The 15,477-nt window shown below is 34.7% G+C and overlaps 2 protein-coding genes across 2 annotated transcripts in view; one reads left to right on the forward strand and one right to left on the reverse strand.

Moving 5' to 3' along the window:
• LOC132791179 (irregular chiasm C-roughest protein) overlaps window positions 1-15,477 on the reverse strand; it is an 84,938-nt gene that overhangs the window by 32,572 nt on the left and 36,889 nt on the right. The window lies entirely within an intron of this gene.
• On the forward strand, window positions 8,862-11,905 carry LOC132789232 (axoneme-associated protein mst101(2)). The gene has a single exon (XM_060797107.1). The coding sequence runs from the start codon at window positions 9,232-9,234 to the stop codon at window positions 11,014-11,016; it is 1,785 nt and encodes a 594-aa protein (XP_060653090.1). The 5' UTR covers window positions 8,862-9,231; the 3' UTR covers window positions 11,017-11,905.

The following is a 15,477-nucleotide window of genomic DNA, read 5'->3' on the forward strand; positions in this document are numbered from 1 at the left end:
ATTGATTCGAAATTATAGTGTGCTTTAACATAGTCTGTAAATATTCGTTCTTGGAAAAATAAACACGACAGAACACAAACGGAATACTTGGCTGGATTGGGGTTCTGGGCCAACATTTGCCAGCGTTTAATACTTTCAAAGCTGCTATCAGCCAGCTGCGCCACTTGAGGCAATTTATGAAGCATTTTACTTACTTAGCTGCTGATTTAGTTCTTCCAACCCCAACGAGTTGTGTTTGCACTTCAGTATGTCTATGAGTGTGTGTGTGTGTGTGTGTGTGTGTGTGTGTGGATAAAGTACGAGAGTAACAGCTGGCTAGAACCTTTACAGCACATGTGTATGCGACTTTTCTATGAATATGAAATAAGTTTTTGCCTCGCATGTGCGTAAATAAACAAACAGCAACGACTAGAAGTATGTCGGCAGGACAAGAAGTTGTGCTTCTCTGGTGTTCTAAAGCCTGATTCGTCGTGTCCTGACTTGCGATCAAGTGTGTTTTTGCGAACCACGGATACTTGCAAGCATCTGCTCGCTTTTACTATTTGCCCAAGCCGGAATTGAGAAAAATACTAACTATCAATATAAATAGTATCCTTCGGCTAGTGTTGAAATATCAAATGGCTTACTCTAGCTTACGTATCTAGCAAAGTGAGGTGGGTAAATTAATATTTCAATTTATTTATTTACTTGTTGTTTTCAATAATAATTTCCACCAATAATTGACAATCCATATAGCCAATTCTTTATTATGAATCTTTACAATAAGTTTGGGATCTAGTTTCACATTTTTTATAAATATAATAATTGTGTGTATGTATTTTTTTTAATACATTTTTTGTAGCTATGAGAATCTGCTGTGATGCAGAAAAACAGCATATTGATTGTCATATATAAATTTCCAACACCTTAATTAGCTATTACACACTTTCCCATCCAAAAAATTATAATAATAATAACTAATAAGCTGTAGTTATAGAAAAGTGGTTTACTCAATGAAAAGCAACAAAGTAGTTCTTCGTTTCATAATTTTATATACGAAAAGTTAAAATTTTTATTAGAAACAAAATATTGTTACACTGCCAAATTGTTCGTTAGTGCAATCAAACTTCAGAATAATTTTAAATATGGTGTCCAAAATCTTAAACAGGATAGTGACAAACATAAATATATTCAAAAAGTTTTGGAGTCATTAGCGTGCATAGTTTCTGAGATCTACATAGGTGTCCATACGGGCCAACCTACAAGTATTCCAATTAAAGTTTTGAGTATTTTGCTGAAGACAAGTAAGAAATACGCTGGCAAAAGTATATTACTAGCTATTATAATAAACAAACAAACTTTTCAAAAAATTATAATTTTTTTCAGTTATGTCTTTCGATTTTAAACATGATAACATTTAAAATGGTGATGCTTAATTTTAAAGAACTTCTTAAACTGTTGTTAAGCGAATTTATACATTTACTATTAAAGTTGTCTTATAAGATGGGCTGCCAGATGCAAAGAATGCGAACAGCATGAAAAGAGGTTGCAGTATCTGCAAGTGTCAGAGTTGCACTGTATCTTAAACGACTGACAATGCCGCAAGCTACTCACTTAATTTACAAGTTTTTAGTGAGAAAGCTGATAAAGTTAGAATGGTGGCTGCAATTTTATATGATAAGTAAAGTAAATAAGATAATTATGCATTCCTATGTGAAATTATGCCTGTGAAAACGCCATTTGGTAGAGAAAAATGAACTCATCGACGGTTACATATCTTGCGGCTGGCCTGCGATAAAAGTTTACCGAAGCGAAGGCGAATTGTGTGTAAATACTTAAAAAGTCGTTAGTGTTTGCTAGATATAGAACACAGATATAGAAATGAACTCAAAAGATGCAAAGGAGGTTGCGAAGAATGGATGGCCTTTTCAGAAGTCATAAAAATATGCCAGCATCAAGATTGATGATTGACTGAATTCACTTGGAGTTTGCACTTTGCATTTGATAAGCATCAAACCAAGTGCTGCGACTGCAATTAAATGTGTCTGACAGTGTACTGCAAAACCTTTTCTTAAGAAAAGTGTGTGCGTTGCGAAGGCCGAGCTGCTAAAAAACTTGACAGCAGCGAATGCTTTGCATACTCTTAGGCGCTCTAGCCAGACGATACGCATAATCCTAATTAATTGCTGGTCTTTGCTATGAGCAGCCACAACATGTGCTGTAATGCGAACTCTAGCAAAGGAATCGTCACCACTTCTTTTGTGAGGCTGCGACTGCCAGTTTGCCTGACTGGCTGCCTGACAGGTGAACGTAAACGTAAACGTGAACGTGAACACCTCATGCGTGGCATTTAGCCAGCGTTTCGCTAAACGACGACGTCGTCTCGTTTGGTATCGTTCATTGCGTTTCATGTCCCTGTGCCATTATTTCCTTTTGATTTGCTTCGCCTGCAAAAGCCGTGGTGTGTTGAATGACGTTCAAGCATCGTTTGCACTTGGATGAGCTTTGAATTTGTTTAGCACGTTTGATGTTTCCAGCCACGGGGCACCGTCTCATTTTAGTTGCTTGCATTAGTGTTTTCGATATTAAATTTTATGAAGAAATAAAGCAGTCAGCGAGTGTAAAAAGTAAGTAAAACTATGAATCGTACCATAAGGTTTTCAATAAGTTTGTCGCTAGAACAAAAATTCGATTAAAGCTCAAGCTACAGAATGATTTTCAGTGATATAATTTTTACATTACTATAATCGAAAACGTTATGAAGTGGTATAATATATAGTAGATTAACAAGGAGTTAAAAACCACATGCTACAGGAAACATTTCATTCTATTCTGTACCCCCAAAAAGTATGCTACATAAATTTAATTAGTTTTGTAAAGTATTTTAATTTGACATATGCGATAAAGATTATGTCCCAAGGCGTTGCAAAGTAAAGCAATAATAGCAATATATTAACTGAAATTCGCTTTAAATTTAAAATTCTTACCAGTTATTTAAGGATGGATTCGTTTGAAAAGGGAATAAAACGAAAAAATGCAACCATAAAAAAGAGAAACGCAAAAATTTAAAAACCCCAAGAGAAAGTTGAAAAAGTTTTCAGAAATATTTGCAATTATTTTTCTGTTTAAATATAATAGTGGCGCTTTCAGTTTTCCCCTCGCTACTCATGGTCTGCTTTGAAACAAAAAGTTTGCCTAAACTATGCGGCCGGGTTGAACCGTCTTTCTATTCGTCCCTTATTTTTATTGAGTTATACTTTCTATCCATCTACGAAACTGTGAGGTTGAATGGGTCGAGAAGCGGATGGTGCTGGGATACTGACTGACCAGATTAGTGGTTAGGTAGAACATGCTGCGAAATATGCTTTGATTTTGCAAATGACGCACACTATACATATGTATATATGTAGGCGTATATATGTATGCGCATTGATTGCTTACGCGTCCGAATTAGCATGGCACTTACCTAAAATGAAAATCAACAAACAAAAATACGTATATTAGTATGTTAATTTTTTATTACAGTTAGTTTTTAAAAATGTGTCAAAATATGTTTCGGAATTAAGAAACTCTAAAGAAGACCGCAAGAGGCATCTCCAATTCTTTAAGTTAAACTACTGTATTGCTCTAGAAACAACACATACCGGAATTTTCTCATATGATCATGATCACTGTATAACAACTTAAATTCAACCCTATATTCGTTTCGACAATCCTTTTAAGTTTATAGACTTTCCATAGGAAAGTATGAATTATCAAATTTATGTTGTATGCATATATATTTTTCAATCAACAACTGCAAATTTTGATGGCATATATGCCAATGATGCAGTGCATAAATAAATTAATGTTGGATGCGCGCTTTAAGTCTGGTCAAAATACAAGAGCTAAGAGATTAAAATTTAAATCTTGTATATATTAAAAGATATATTTTGTCCAACTCATATTTTATAGGTTTGTTTATCCATTAGTTGCTGTATTCTCTTAGTCCCGAGATTGATTGCAATAATATTTGTGATACTACAATAATAATGATTTTTATTGTGAATGATAATTAACTGCGCAAATTATAATCTTCCGACATCTTTCTGCAAATGTAGAAATTACTCATACGAGATTTGTTGTCACATACGAAAACCAACCCTCTTGACATAGCATCGTAGTCGACACATGAGAACTCAGCATGACAACAATCTCGGCAAAAAAGAAAACCTAAAAACGAGACAGCTGACGTTGCAGAGATATGACTGTAAAACAGTTGGGGTAGAGTAGATGGGTTCTGGGATTGGAACTGTAGCTGGGAATAGGTCTAGTAATAACCACAACCAGTGAACTGTGCAACTAACAAGGACTTTTGTTTATATGTCATACAAATTACTCAAACGTTAATAATTTAAGCCGACGGCTGTTGATGACGGCCACTCGGAGCGAGTCGTATTAAGGTGGAAATAAATGTATCCCCTAGCCGTCTAATCAATGCGAAATAAACCAAATAAACACTGCACTCTTTATCTGTCAGTATTTCAATTTGTTGTATTAATGGCGTAAGTATAGGCAGAACATTAAGCTTTAAGTTAGCATATTCCATTATCATTAAAATCATATATTGTGAAATCCACCATTTATATTTGCATTTTCTCTTCTATTTCTATTCTGAATTAAACTGATTATAAGTAACATATTAAATTTTGTTTCTGAAGTCGGTAGATCAACATATAACTTTATCTATAGAAATTCAGACTCTTAAATTGTACATATTGAACGATCTATGAAAATTTGGATTGAAATTAAGTCTATGTGAATCAACATTTTGATTAGTTCCAACAAAAATCCGATATGATTATATTTAATTTACATTACAATTTAACTTCTCTCTGAGCCTTGAGTAATTTTTCAACTGATTTCATTAGCTTATCGTGCTCCCATTGCGAAAGCTGAGGATATATCACACCACCCAAACCCCATTTATTGACAATACAAGGCAACGATAGAAATACTTCATCCTGAATGTCGCACATACCCTTTGCATTAGTGGATAATGGTATAATGCGATTGCAGTCCTTAAAGATTGCCGATATAATATCCGCGACAGCGAGGCCTATGGCCCAGTTGGTATAACCTTTACCTCTTATCACCGTATTAGAGGAGTCTACAACATCTTTGTGTACATTCGACCAGAGCATGGGATCCGTATCGGTTCCCATATCTGGTAGTATAGACACTAAAGGTGTGCCGCCCACAGTGACTGTTGACCAAAGAGGTACGCAACTATCGCCTTGCTCTCCGATAATATAACCTTGCACCGAATTGGTTGAAACTCTCAGGATTTGTGCAATAAACATACGAAAGCGCGCCGAGTCCAAATAACAACCAGGACTGAAACAACGTTCATATGGTAGATCGGCTACTTTTCGGGCAAGCCAAGTCATCGCATCTGCAGGATCAGCTACAATTATAAACACAGCATGAGGACTGTGTTTCACTAGTTCAGGCATAACTTGCTTTATTATGTTCGTCGCCTTGTTCGTTATTTCTAGTCGTGACTCTTTAGGTTTCTGTCGGGGTCCAGCTGTGACAACAACCACTTTCGAGTTTTTAGTACATTCAATACACTTGGCCTTTTCTATGCGTAAATTGTTCAGGAATAAGGAACCATGCAATAAGTCCAAACGTTCCGCATCGCAAAGATCTTTCCTGGTATCGTAAAGAAGAATGTTGTTTGTCACACCTTTTAAGAGAAGTGTGATGGCACTGCTCATACCTACAGCTCCAGAACCGATGATGGATACCTTTGAACCTGGTTGAATATCTTGGGCTCCAAGTGTTTTGTAAAGACAAGAACAGAACTTTTGGGTTTTTTTCTGAAGAGCCTTTTCTAATTGAAGGCGAATACGTTTTTCCTCTTCTCTTTTTTGTTGGTTTTCACATTCTTTTTTAAGCTCTTGCTCATAGCACATTTTTCTTAATTTCTTCTCTTCCATCTTTTTATTTTTACCTTGATCTTTCCATTTTTTTATTCGCTCTTTTCTTTCGCACATATTTTGGAGCGCTTTTTCTTTGCGAATCTTTTCTTGTTGCAATCTTTTTTTAATGGTATCTTCTTTCCGCTTTTCAATTTGAGCTTCACATGTTTGTTGAACAGCGCGTTTTTTAGCTTCCCTTTTCAAGGCTTCAACCTCCTTCTTTTTCTCACACATCTCCTTCAGCATCTTCTCATCATTTTCTTTCTTCCTTTTAAGATTTTCCCATTTTTTCATTCGCTCATTTCTTTTGCTCATATTTTGGAGTTTTTTTTCCTTGATCATATTTTCTTGTTGAATTCTTTTTTTAATGATATCTTCTTTACGCTTTTCAACTTGAATTTTACATTTATTTTGGGTAGCACGTTTTATAGCTTCATTCTTCAATGCATCCTCTTTACGTTTTCTTTGCAGTTCGTCTTCACTGCATTTCTTCCTTAAGGCCTTCTCTTTGCATTTCTTTCGTAGAGCTTCTTCACTGCATTTCTTCCTTAAGGCCTCCTCCTTGCATTTCTTTCGTAGAGCTTCTTCAGCACATTTCTTCCTTAAGGCCTTTTCTTCGCATTTCTTTCGTAGAGCGTCTTCAGCGCATTTCTTCCTTAAGGCCTTTTCTTTGCATTTCTTTCGTAGAGCGTCTTCAGCGCATTTCTTCCTTAAGGCCTTTTCTTCGCATTTCTTTCGTAGAGCGTCTTCAGCGCATTTCTTCCTTAAGGCCTTTTCTTCGCATTTCTTTCGTAGAGCTTCTTTATTGCATTTCTTCCTTAGGGCCTTTTCATCGCATTTCTTTCGTAGAGCTTCTTTATTGCATTTCTTCTTTAAGGCTTCCTCTTCGCATTTCTTTTGTAGAGCTTCTTCAGCACATTTTTTCTTTAAGGCTTCCTCTTTACATTTTATTCGTAGCGCTTCTTCAGCCCAGTTCTTCTGTAAAATCTCTTCGCATTTCTTTCGTAGAGCCTCTCCAGCGCATTTCATTTTTAAGGCTTCCTCTTCTGATTGCTTTTGAAGAGCTTTCTCTTCGCATTTCTTTCGCAGAGCTTCATCAGCACGTTTCTTATTTAAGATCTTCACTTCGCATTTCTTTCGTATAGCTTCTTCTTTTTCTTTATTCTTTTTCTCGTAGCATTTATAATGAAAATCATTATTTTCCCTTTTTTTCATGGCATTTAGGGTTTTTTGCTCTTTATTTAACGAATTTGAAGCTTGCGAGTTTCTCCCAAGAGACCTTTTCTTTAGATTATTTGTAAGAGTTTCGTCCTGTCGCGTTTTGATAAGATTATCTGTTATCGTGGTTTGCGGAATATCTTTGAGTGCATTAAGCTGTTCTTTTCTATATGCGTTCTTCATAGGCTTTAGTTTTTCCTCTTCTTTCTGTTTCCCCTTACAATTTTCTTTTTGCTTAGGTGTTTGTTTCTCATAAACTTTTTTCAGACATTGCATTTTGATCTTGTCTATCTCTTGCTTAACAAAAGCCTTCTCTTCTAAGTGTGCCTCCTCAATCACTTCTTTTAATATCTTTCGCTGTTTATTAATGTCATGGTCTAAAGTGCTACCTTCATCTTTTTTTTGGTTTTGTTTGGTCTTTGGTGTACTTCTGGATTCTCTACACATTTGTTCTAACACTTTTCTTTTGCAAATTTTCCTAAATCTTGCTGCAAGACAATCATATGCGGATACCAGCTTTTCCTGTTCAGTAGTAGACAATGTATTCTTAATTTTACAGACATTTTTCCATTCGTTTTCAATGCACCTTTCCAAGTTCAACATATAGAGATTCTTTTCATTGGACTTATTTTCTTTAATAGTGGATGCGTCGCTTAATTTAGGTTTTTCTTTTGGACCCTTATATGTATTCTTAGCTCTTTTATAAGTACGTTTTTTCGCCTGCGACTTAAGTGGTGTTTTTAATTTGATATTTTGGCCAGAGTTTTTTTGGGACCCGGACATACTTGATATATTTTCTTGAATCTTATGAAATTGTTTTATATTTTCGCACTGCCGTAATAGTTGTTTGATAATTGCAGAATTGGCCAGCATTTTGCAATGCTCTTCATGATCCTTCTCTAAACGCAGTTTTCTCTTGGCTAATTTTCTGCAGGCAAGTTTTATACCTTTAGTCACACAAATCATCAGGTCTTTCATCACACTATCGTCATTTTTAGTCAAACGCTTAAATTGTTTCATCCACGTTTTCAGTTCATCGTTAATGCACGTTTTCTCGTATGTTTTCAGTAGCTTCGTTTCTTTTCTTCTTCGAATAATGTCTTCTCGATGTTTTTTGTCAGCACTCCGTTTTTCCAATACTGTTTTATACTCATCACAAGGGTTTCTTTTCTTTTTATCTGAAGTATCATTATTAGATTTATGTCTTAGTGAAATGCGATGTATGCTTCTTAACGTTGTATTCGATAAATACAGTCGGTCCATAGAATTGGCTAGAAGAGAAAAGCCTTTAAGCAAAGACTTACGAAAAAATATTTCCGCGATTTGACTTATAGACATGGTAATTAACCTAGTCTTCTAAAGCTTTGAAACATTTAAGAAATTTATTGATTACAGAAAAATAAATTTTGATTGTTCCTAGTCCGAAAATACATTTTTAGATATATGTGTGACTACTATGCTTTTTTAATCATTTATATTTTAATATTTTGTTATTCCTATTATGTATTTTACGCAATTTGGTGATTTTCCGAAAATGCACAATGTTTGGTTTCAATGTACAAAATATTAAAATACGCACAATTAATTTAAGCGGAATGATAAGATGCCCAAAAGGAGTTAAAGTCTCAAGGATAATTTAGTTTAATCTAGTACTCATATGTTAATTAAAAAACAATAACGATTTATTTTCTGATCCGACATTACTCAGTACAATTTCAGACACAGTGTGTACTAAACTTTATTTGAACAAAATGTCAGAATTTTAATAATATATTCGGTTTATTTAAGAAAAATTAACAGTAAATTCGAATTTTTAATCCCTAAATTTCTTTAAAGTCCTTCACCATGTCGCTGGGCAGATTCATTCAGGTCTTTGATCGTAGTCCAATAAAAAGAAGTATTTCCATTTTTTTCCGACTTGCATTTTACAACATCTGTAAACAAAGTACAAAGACTTTGCTATAGCAAAAAATCGGATTCCGACTCTTCCGAAAAGAAAGATAATCCTTGTGAAGAGTATAACAAAATTCTTGAGAAGCGCAATGAAGCGAAGAAACGGGAACAGACACGAATGCAAAAGGAAACTGATGCAAAAGAGCTTAAGGCCCATGAGTTGAAATGTATGGAACAGCACAAGAATGCATGGGCGAAAGAAATGGAATGTTTGAATAAAAAAGATAAGAAGTTAATGGAAAGTATGATGGAGTGTTTATCAAATGGCATGAGAATCGTATGCAAAAAAATTGCTCAGAAAAAGTTGAATAATGAGAAAAAGCTTGAAATGAAGTGTAAAGATTTGGCTAAAAGTGCGAGGATCATTAATATGTTAAAGCAGTGCGACAAGAAGAAATCTGAGAAGGAGAGTAAAAGTAGTGAGAAAGATAAAAAACCAACAAAAGAAAAAAAACAAGATGTGAAATCAAAAGTGAAAAGCTCGGAGAAAAAAAAGAATGTAAAAAAGGAAAAAAGTAAATCTAATCATAAACCAGATAAGAGTAAGTCGAAAGAAAAGAAAGAACAGAAGAATACAAAAAAGAAGTCGAGTAAACAAGGTGAGAAAAAAGAAATAAAGGGAAAGAAACCAAAACGTGAGGGCAAGAAAAAATCAGAAACTAAAAGCTCAACCAAAAAAGGTCCAAAGAATGAAAAGGTAAAGAAACATAAGGAACAAGAATGTGAGGATGATAAAAAAATGCAAAAGAAAGGTGCGAAGTCCATTAAAAAGAAAGAAAAACAAAAGAAAAATAAAACCAAGAATGCTGATCAAAAGGCAAAGGATGAAAAGGTAATGAAAAAGAAACATAAGGAACAAGAATGTGTGGATGATAAAAAAATGCAAAAGAAAGGTTCGAAGTCCATTAAAAAGAATGAAAAACAAAAGCCTCATAAAACCAAAAATGCTGATCAAAAATTGAAGAAAGCTGGTAGTCCAAAGTTGAAAAAGAAGGAAAAGTTAAGAAAAGGCAAGGACCGAGACGATGAATGCATGGAAGACAGTAAAAGTCAAAAGAAATCTACTAAATCAATAAAAAAGAAAGTTAAAGAACAAGTTAGTAAAAGCAAAAGTTCCGATAAAAAATTGCAAAAGGCAAAACCGGTTAGTAAAAAGTCCGGAAAGGGGAAGAAAAACAAGGAAAAAAGCCAGAAAGATAAACAGAAGTCAAAGAAAGATAAGAAACCATCTAAGACTAAGAGCAAAGGTACCAAGGAAAAAGATCAGAAAGTAAAGTCAGTTAGTAAAAAATCTGGAAAGGATAAGAAGGATAAGAAACCCCGCAAGGACAAATGCGAGAAAGATAAGAAAAAGTCCAAGAAAGATGCGAAACCAATTAAAAATAAAGATCAGAAAAGCAAAGATGGTAAAAAAAGATCGCAGAAAGTAAAGTCTGGTAGTAAAAATGATCATAAAAAGAAACACAATAAGAAAAGCGAGAAGGACAAAGGCTTGAAAGATACAAAAAAATCGAAGAAAAGTACGAAACCCATAAAAAGCAAGCTAAAAGAGAAAATTCAGAAAAGCAAAGACATCAACAAAAAACCGCATAGTACAAAAGTCAGTAAAAAAACAAAAGGCACAGACAAAGCCTGTAAGAAAGGTAAGAAAGGAAAGGGAAACGTGAAATCAAATCCTCTTGATGAAATATGTGAGTCTTTGCAAAATGAAAAAAATGTGTCTTCCGAAAAGGGCAAAAGTCGATATTTGCAAAAATTAGAAAAGTGTATGAACAGTCAATGGGCCGATATTTGTAGAATTCGTAAAATATTTTCAAAAGAAGAGCAAGAAAGACTTGCACGTGCGCATGACTGTCTTTCTGATCAGATCAAGGCAATTTGTAAAAAAACAAGTCTTAAATGAAATGTGTAAGGAATCGGGACAAGATAAGATTAACAAGAGATATGAGAGTATTGGCGGAAAGCCGACTAAGAAGTCGAGTAAAAAAGAAAAGAAAGGCAAGACAAAAAAGTCAAAGAAAAATAAGCCCGAAAAGCAGAATGGTGAAATGGAGTTAATACGGGAAAAACTATCGAAGGAAATTGAGCAAATTAAAGAAGATGAAGAAGCATTTATTAAAAAAGAACTTGAGGATCAGGAAATTAAATGTTTTCAACAATTATGCAAAGAAGAGGAACTAAGAAAAAAGTGCGAAAAACAAAAAAAAAAGGAGGCTCTTAAAAAAAAATGTGAAGAAGCACAAAAAAAAGCGGCTCTAAAAAGAAAACGTAAAAAGGAGGCCGCTCTGAAAAAAAAGTGTAAGGAGCAAGCGCTAAAAAAAAAATGTAAAAAGCTTCAGGAAAAAGAAAAAAAAGAAAAAACTTGTAGTAAAGAATCTCTTAAGAAGAAGCAAAAAACAAAGAGTGGAAAATCGCTGAAAAAGAAAGTGCAAGAAAGTACTCAGAAAAAGAAAAGTCAAAAATCGAAATCTTCAAAAAAAGAATACTAAAAAGGAGGCTCCAAAGAAAAAGAATGCGAGCCAAAAGAAAGTAACAGAAAAAGGAAAGGAAAAAGATTCAAAATTAAGCGCTGAGGATGAGGCCCTTGTGAAAATGTGCAAAGAAGTACTTTCAAGAGTCCAAAAGAAAGCTTTAAACAAGAAGCAGAAAAAGAATTCAAAACAAAACAAAAATAAAAAACCCAAATGTAATGGAAGTAAGAGCAAGTAATATATCCTCGACACCATGTGCTTTTTCTGAACATATGTAATTTACAACGTTAAATTATTAATAAATTTAAAATAAGTATTCAATGATTTTTTGCTAATGAATGTAACTGGTCGAAGTTGCCATCTTGATCTCAACAACTTATTTATGTGCATTTATTCTTGATCGTGCTGATCGTCATTCATTGCATAGATCAATGTATTCTCACTTTTAGATACCACAATTCTTTGAAAACTAGCAAATTTTTCAAGTTGTTTATACAATGATGATTGGAAAATATTCTATTCTGCAAAATTTTAATATTTTATCATGAACAGAGCAAAAGATATTTGTTGAACAGTTTTTATCGAACAGCGAATTCAACATAAGGCACAAAAACACAATTTTATTTAGATATTTTATAAGTATTTTTTTTGAAATTAATTAAAAGCGTTTTAAGTTATTTTAAACGGTAAGTTAAAGTTAATGTTAATAGCTGAAATCTCACCTTAAATTTAATGTACAATTATAATTTGAGGTAAATGAAATGAAAAATCGCTTTCAACGGATCAGAATCAGACATGAAAGCAGATTTTTTATAATTATCGTTTCAAGAATTACATTCAATAACTCAAAAATTTAGCTTTTTCATTATGGAAGCCGTAAGAATATATGAATGTAAAATGTGTGAGCTTTACTGCGACACCAATGCATTGTAATTTTATTCTGCATGGTATAATAAAAAGTATGGGATGTTGAAATAATTTGTAGAAGATATCATTTGTTAGAGGTTTTCCCCATAATAAACACACAGAAATAACTCTTGCTTGCCAGTATTTAATGAAAATTGAAGAATAATAGTTTATGGTGTTTTCTAAATGTTGAATTTTTTGCTTTTTAACATTTTCGCACTCGCAAACTTTTGAAATATTGGCCTGCATTAATTAACTGAATAACTTATTGTTCTAGTTTCTTTTTTTTTTTAGTTTTGTCGGCAACACAAATAACTATTGCCAACAAAATTAGTTCTAATAAGAGTGCTTGAGTATTAAAATTTCATAATGTGCAGGAAGCAAACCATCAGTTGCAGAAAACATCGAAAAATTAAAAAGTATCACGTGTTGTTGAAACCTAATTGCGGTGAAAGTTTCATCTGTGTGAGTTTGCACGTGTCTTGAGTGCGTGGCAGAACGCTGTCAACTGCCGCCACCGGGTGAAGTCTACTTGGCTCGGCGATGTCTGCTTTTGTCTGCTTGACGACGCATGAAGTGAAAATTAATTTCTAAATGCGGGAAATTAACAAATTACAAACAACTCAACGGGCGAAGAGCAACAGGGCAGCAGATGCTAGATGGCAGACGTTAGACGGTAGACAGTAGACGGTAGGCGGTTGATGGTTGATGGTAGGTGGCAGAATGCAGCCAGTAGGAGTAGAATGCGGAACAAGACATGCCATAATTTATCCTCACACACACTCAAACCCACACACACACACATACACTTACACAGATACATACTTGGCGCATTCATGCGCGGTTGAGAGATATTCGTTGGCCAAGTTCCAAAGAGGAGTCAAGGTGTTAAAGCGCAGGTGAGATACATTGTCTTCCTTTTGCCTGCCAGCCATGAAGTTGTAGACATATTTATTCACGCACACACACCCACACACACCCACACTCACACACACACACACACATAAAAACTCAACTCTCTTGTACTCAATTTGCTGACAGTCGACAGCTCTGCTAATTTCAGCAAACCACCCACCGAAAATTAAGATGGGGATCTGTCTAAAGCTGTCAACGCTACATGTCTCCGCACTGAGAAATGAGAACCGAGAACCGAGAACTGAGAACTACTCATCCCACTACCGCAAAGTACTCCGCCCTCTTAAAAGGTTCCACAGCTGATGTAGTCGCGCTTCCAGCATTTAATTAAGTTGTGCTCCATTTTATGTTCGACAAAATTGTTTGTCTGCCGCATTCACTTACTGCTGCTATCTATTATATGCTGAAGAGTCAACGATGCGGTATCCATGCAAAAGTCTCTGTCTTAATTCGTGGAGATGGTAGTTGCTACTCATGTTGTGGTTGTGGCTCCTACGAGGAATCTCCTGGTGTCACTTGATGACACTTTTTAAAGATTTAAACCGTAAAGTACAGAAACCATTAACTAATTGAGACTTCTGGTAATTTAGTTGTTCTACGGAACGAAAAAGTGGTGACTTTTGAATAAAACAAATGCGTTTCAAATATTTTGCACTGTCAATGATATATTACGATATTATATCACATTTTTATATTTTTATAATTTTTATAAAGAAAACCTAAGAACTTTCAAGAAAACGAAACTTTCTTGTTCGGTTAAACTTTAGCAAAGTTTTAAAGTTGTAAGTTTTTAACGTATTGTTGGCATCTTCTATATTGTTTGTTGTTTGACTTGTTATCAAAGATAACAATCATCAACGTTGACAATAAATCTGCATACTATAAATCCCGCTCATGCAAGCTAAAAAGTGATTTTTTATAATGTCATTTACAATTGAATTCAATTAACATTATTATGAATTATTTTAATGTATGCGTCATGTTACTATCGACCGAAAAAGAGGCTGTACCCAGATACTTTATAACGACCTATTTTAGCTGACAATACAATAAATTAAAAAAATTGTCGAATGTCGAAAACAGTTGCATCTGATGCGTCGTAATTACTTTGTTTGAAATATAGTATATTTTACTCTATGGTAAATTTATAATGTAATAGTATATCGATATACTAAACGTATCTGTCGATAAATTTGAGTATTTATGCTGTATATTTTATGTTTTGCTTTTATTGAAAATGGGTATCTTGGGAACAATAAACTTAGTATTCGAGCCGTTTCAATTTACTTATAAAACAGAAACCTATTACTATGTTTGTACATACTTTTATAAGACTTAACTTATTTAGTTGTGTACATTTTGTACAACAAATAAATTTTTCCCTACAATTTTCAATAACCAGTGGGTTATCAAGTTTAAAGCTTGAGAGTGAAACTGAATGAAGGAGAAGTTGTCAACCAAACATCGAATCTCTAAGTCTACCCAGAGGCTGACACCTGTTCCGCTTGATTGTGCCCGATACGTTGTTACATCATGAAAGGTTAATGATGGCTGCTGTCAGGAGCGAAGGTCAACCCCTCAACAACTCTCGCTCATTCCAACTAAACCATCTCCCCTGCCTAACATTCGGTATTTTATTCCCCGACAAACACTGCCCTTATTGGGGTTTTTTGTCCTTTGTTGGGTGACTTGAATTTACCCCAGGCAAAAGTTTCATTTGATGGAGCCAACGTGCAACAAAAATACAAAAATGACACAGGGTTGGGTGTGGGGTGTTGAATGTTGGGTGTGGAAAACGCTACTATCGACTTGTGTTAAATAGCAACGTTGAGCTGATGCTGCTCCTTTGGGGAGGCTGGGGAGAACGCCGAGCGTAAAAGTTAAATGAAACGAAACACGTTAATGGCTTGAGTGTGCGGGGAGTACTGGGTCATTGGCAGGTTGCTGTGTGGCAAGTGGCAAGTTGCAAGTTGCGAGCGCCAGGTAACAGATGTTAAAGCAAGTTTAGTTGTTGCTGTTGTTGTTGTTGTTGCGGCCATGGCAGCCCATTGAAAGCGAAATTTTATAACTGG

This window comes from Drosophila nasuta, chromosome 3 (genome assembly GCF_023558535.2).
Source record: "Drosophila nasuta strain 15112-1781.00 chromosome 3, ASM2355853v1, whole genome shotgun sequence".
In the NCBI taxonomy this organism is placed as follows: domain Eukaryota; kingdom Metazoa; phylum Arthropoda; class Insecta; order Diptera; family Drosophilidae; genus Drosophila; species Drosophila nasuta.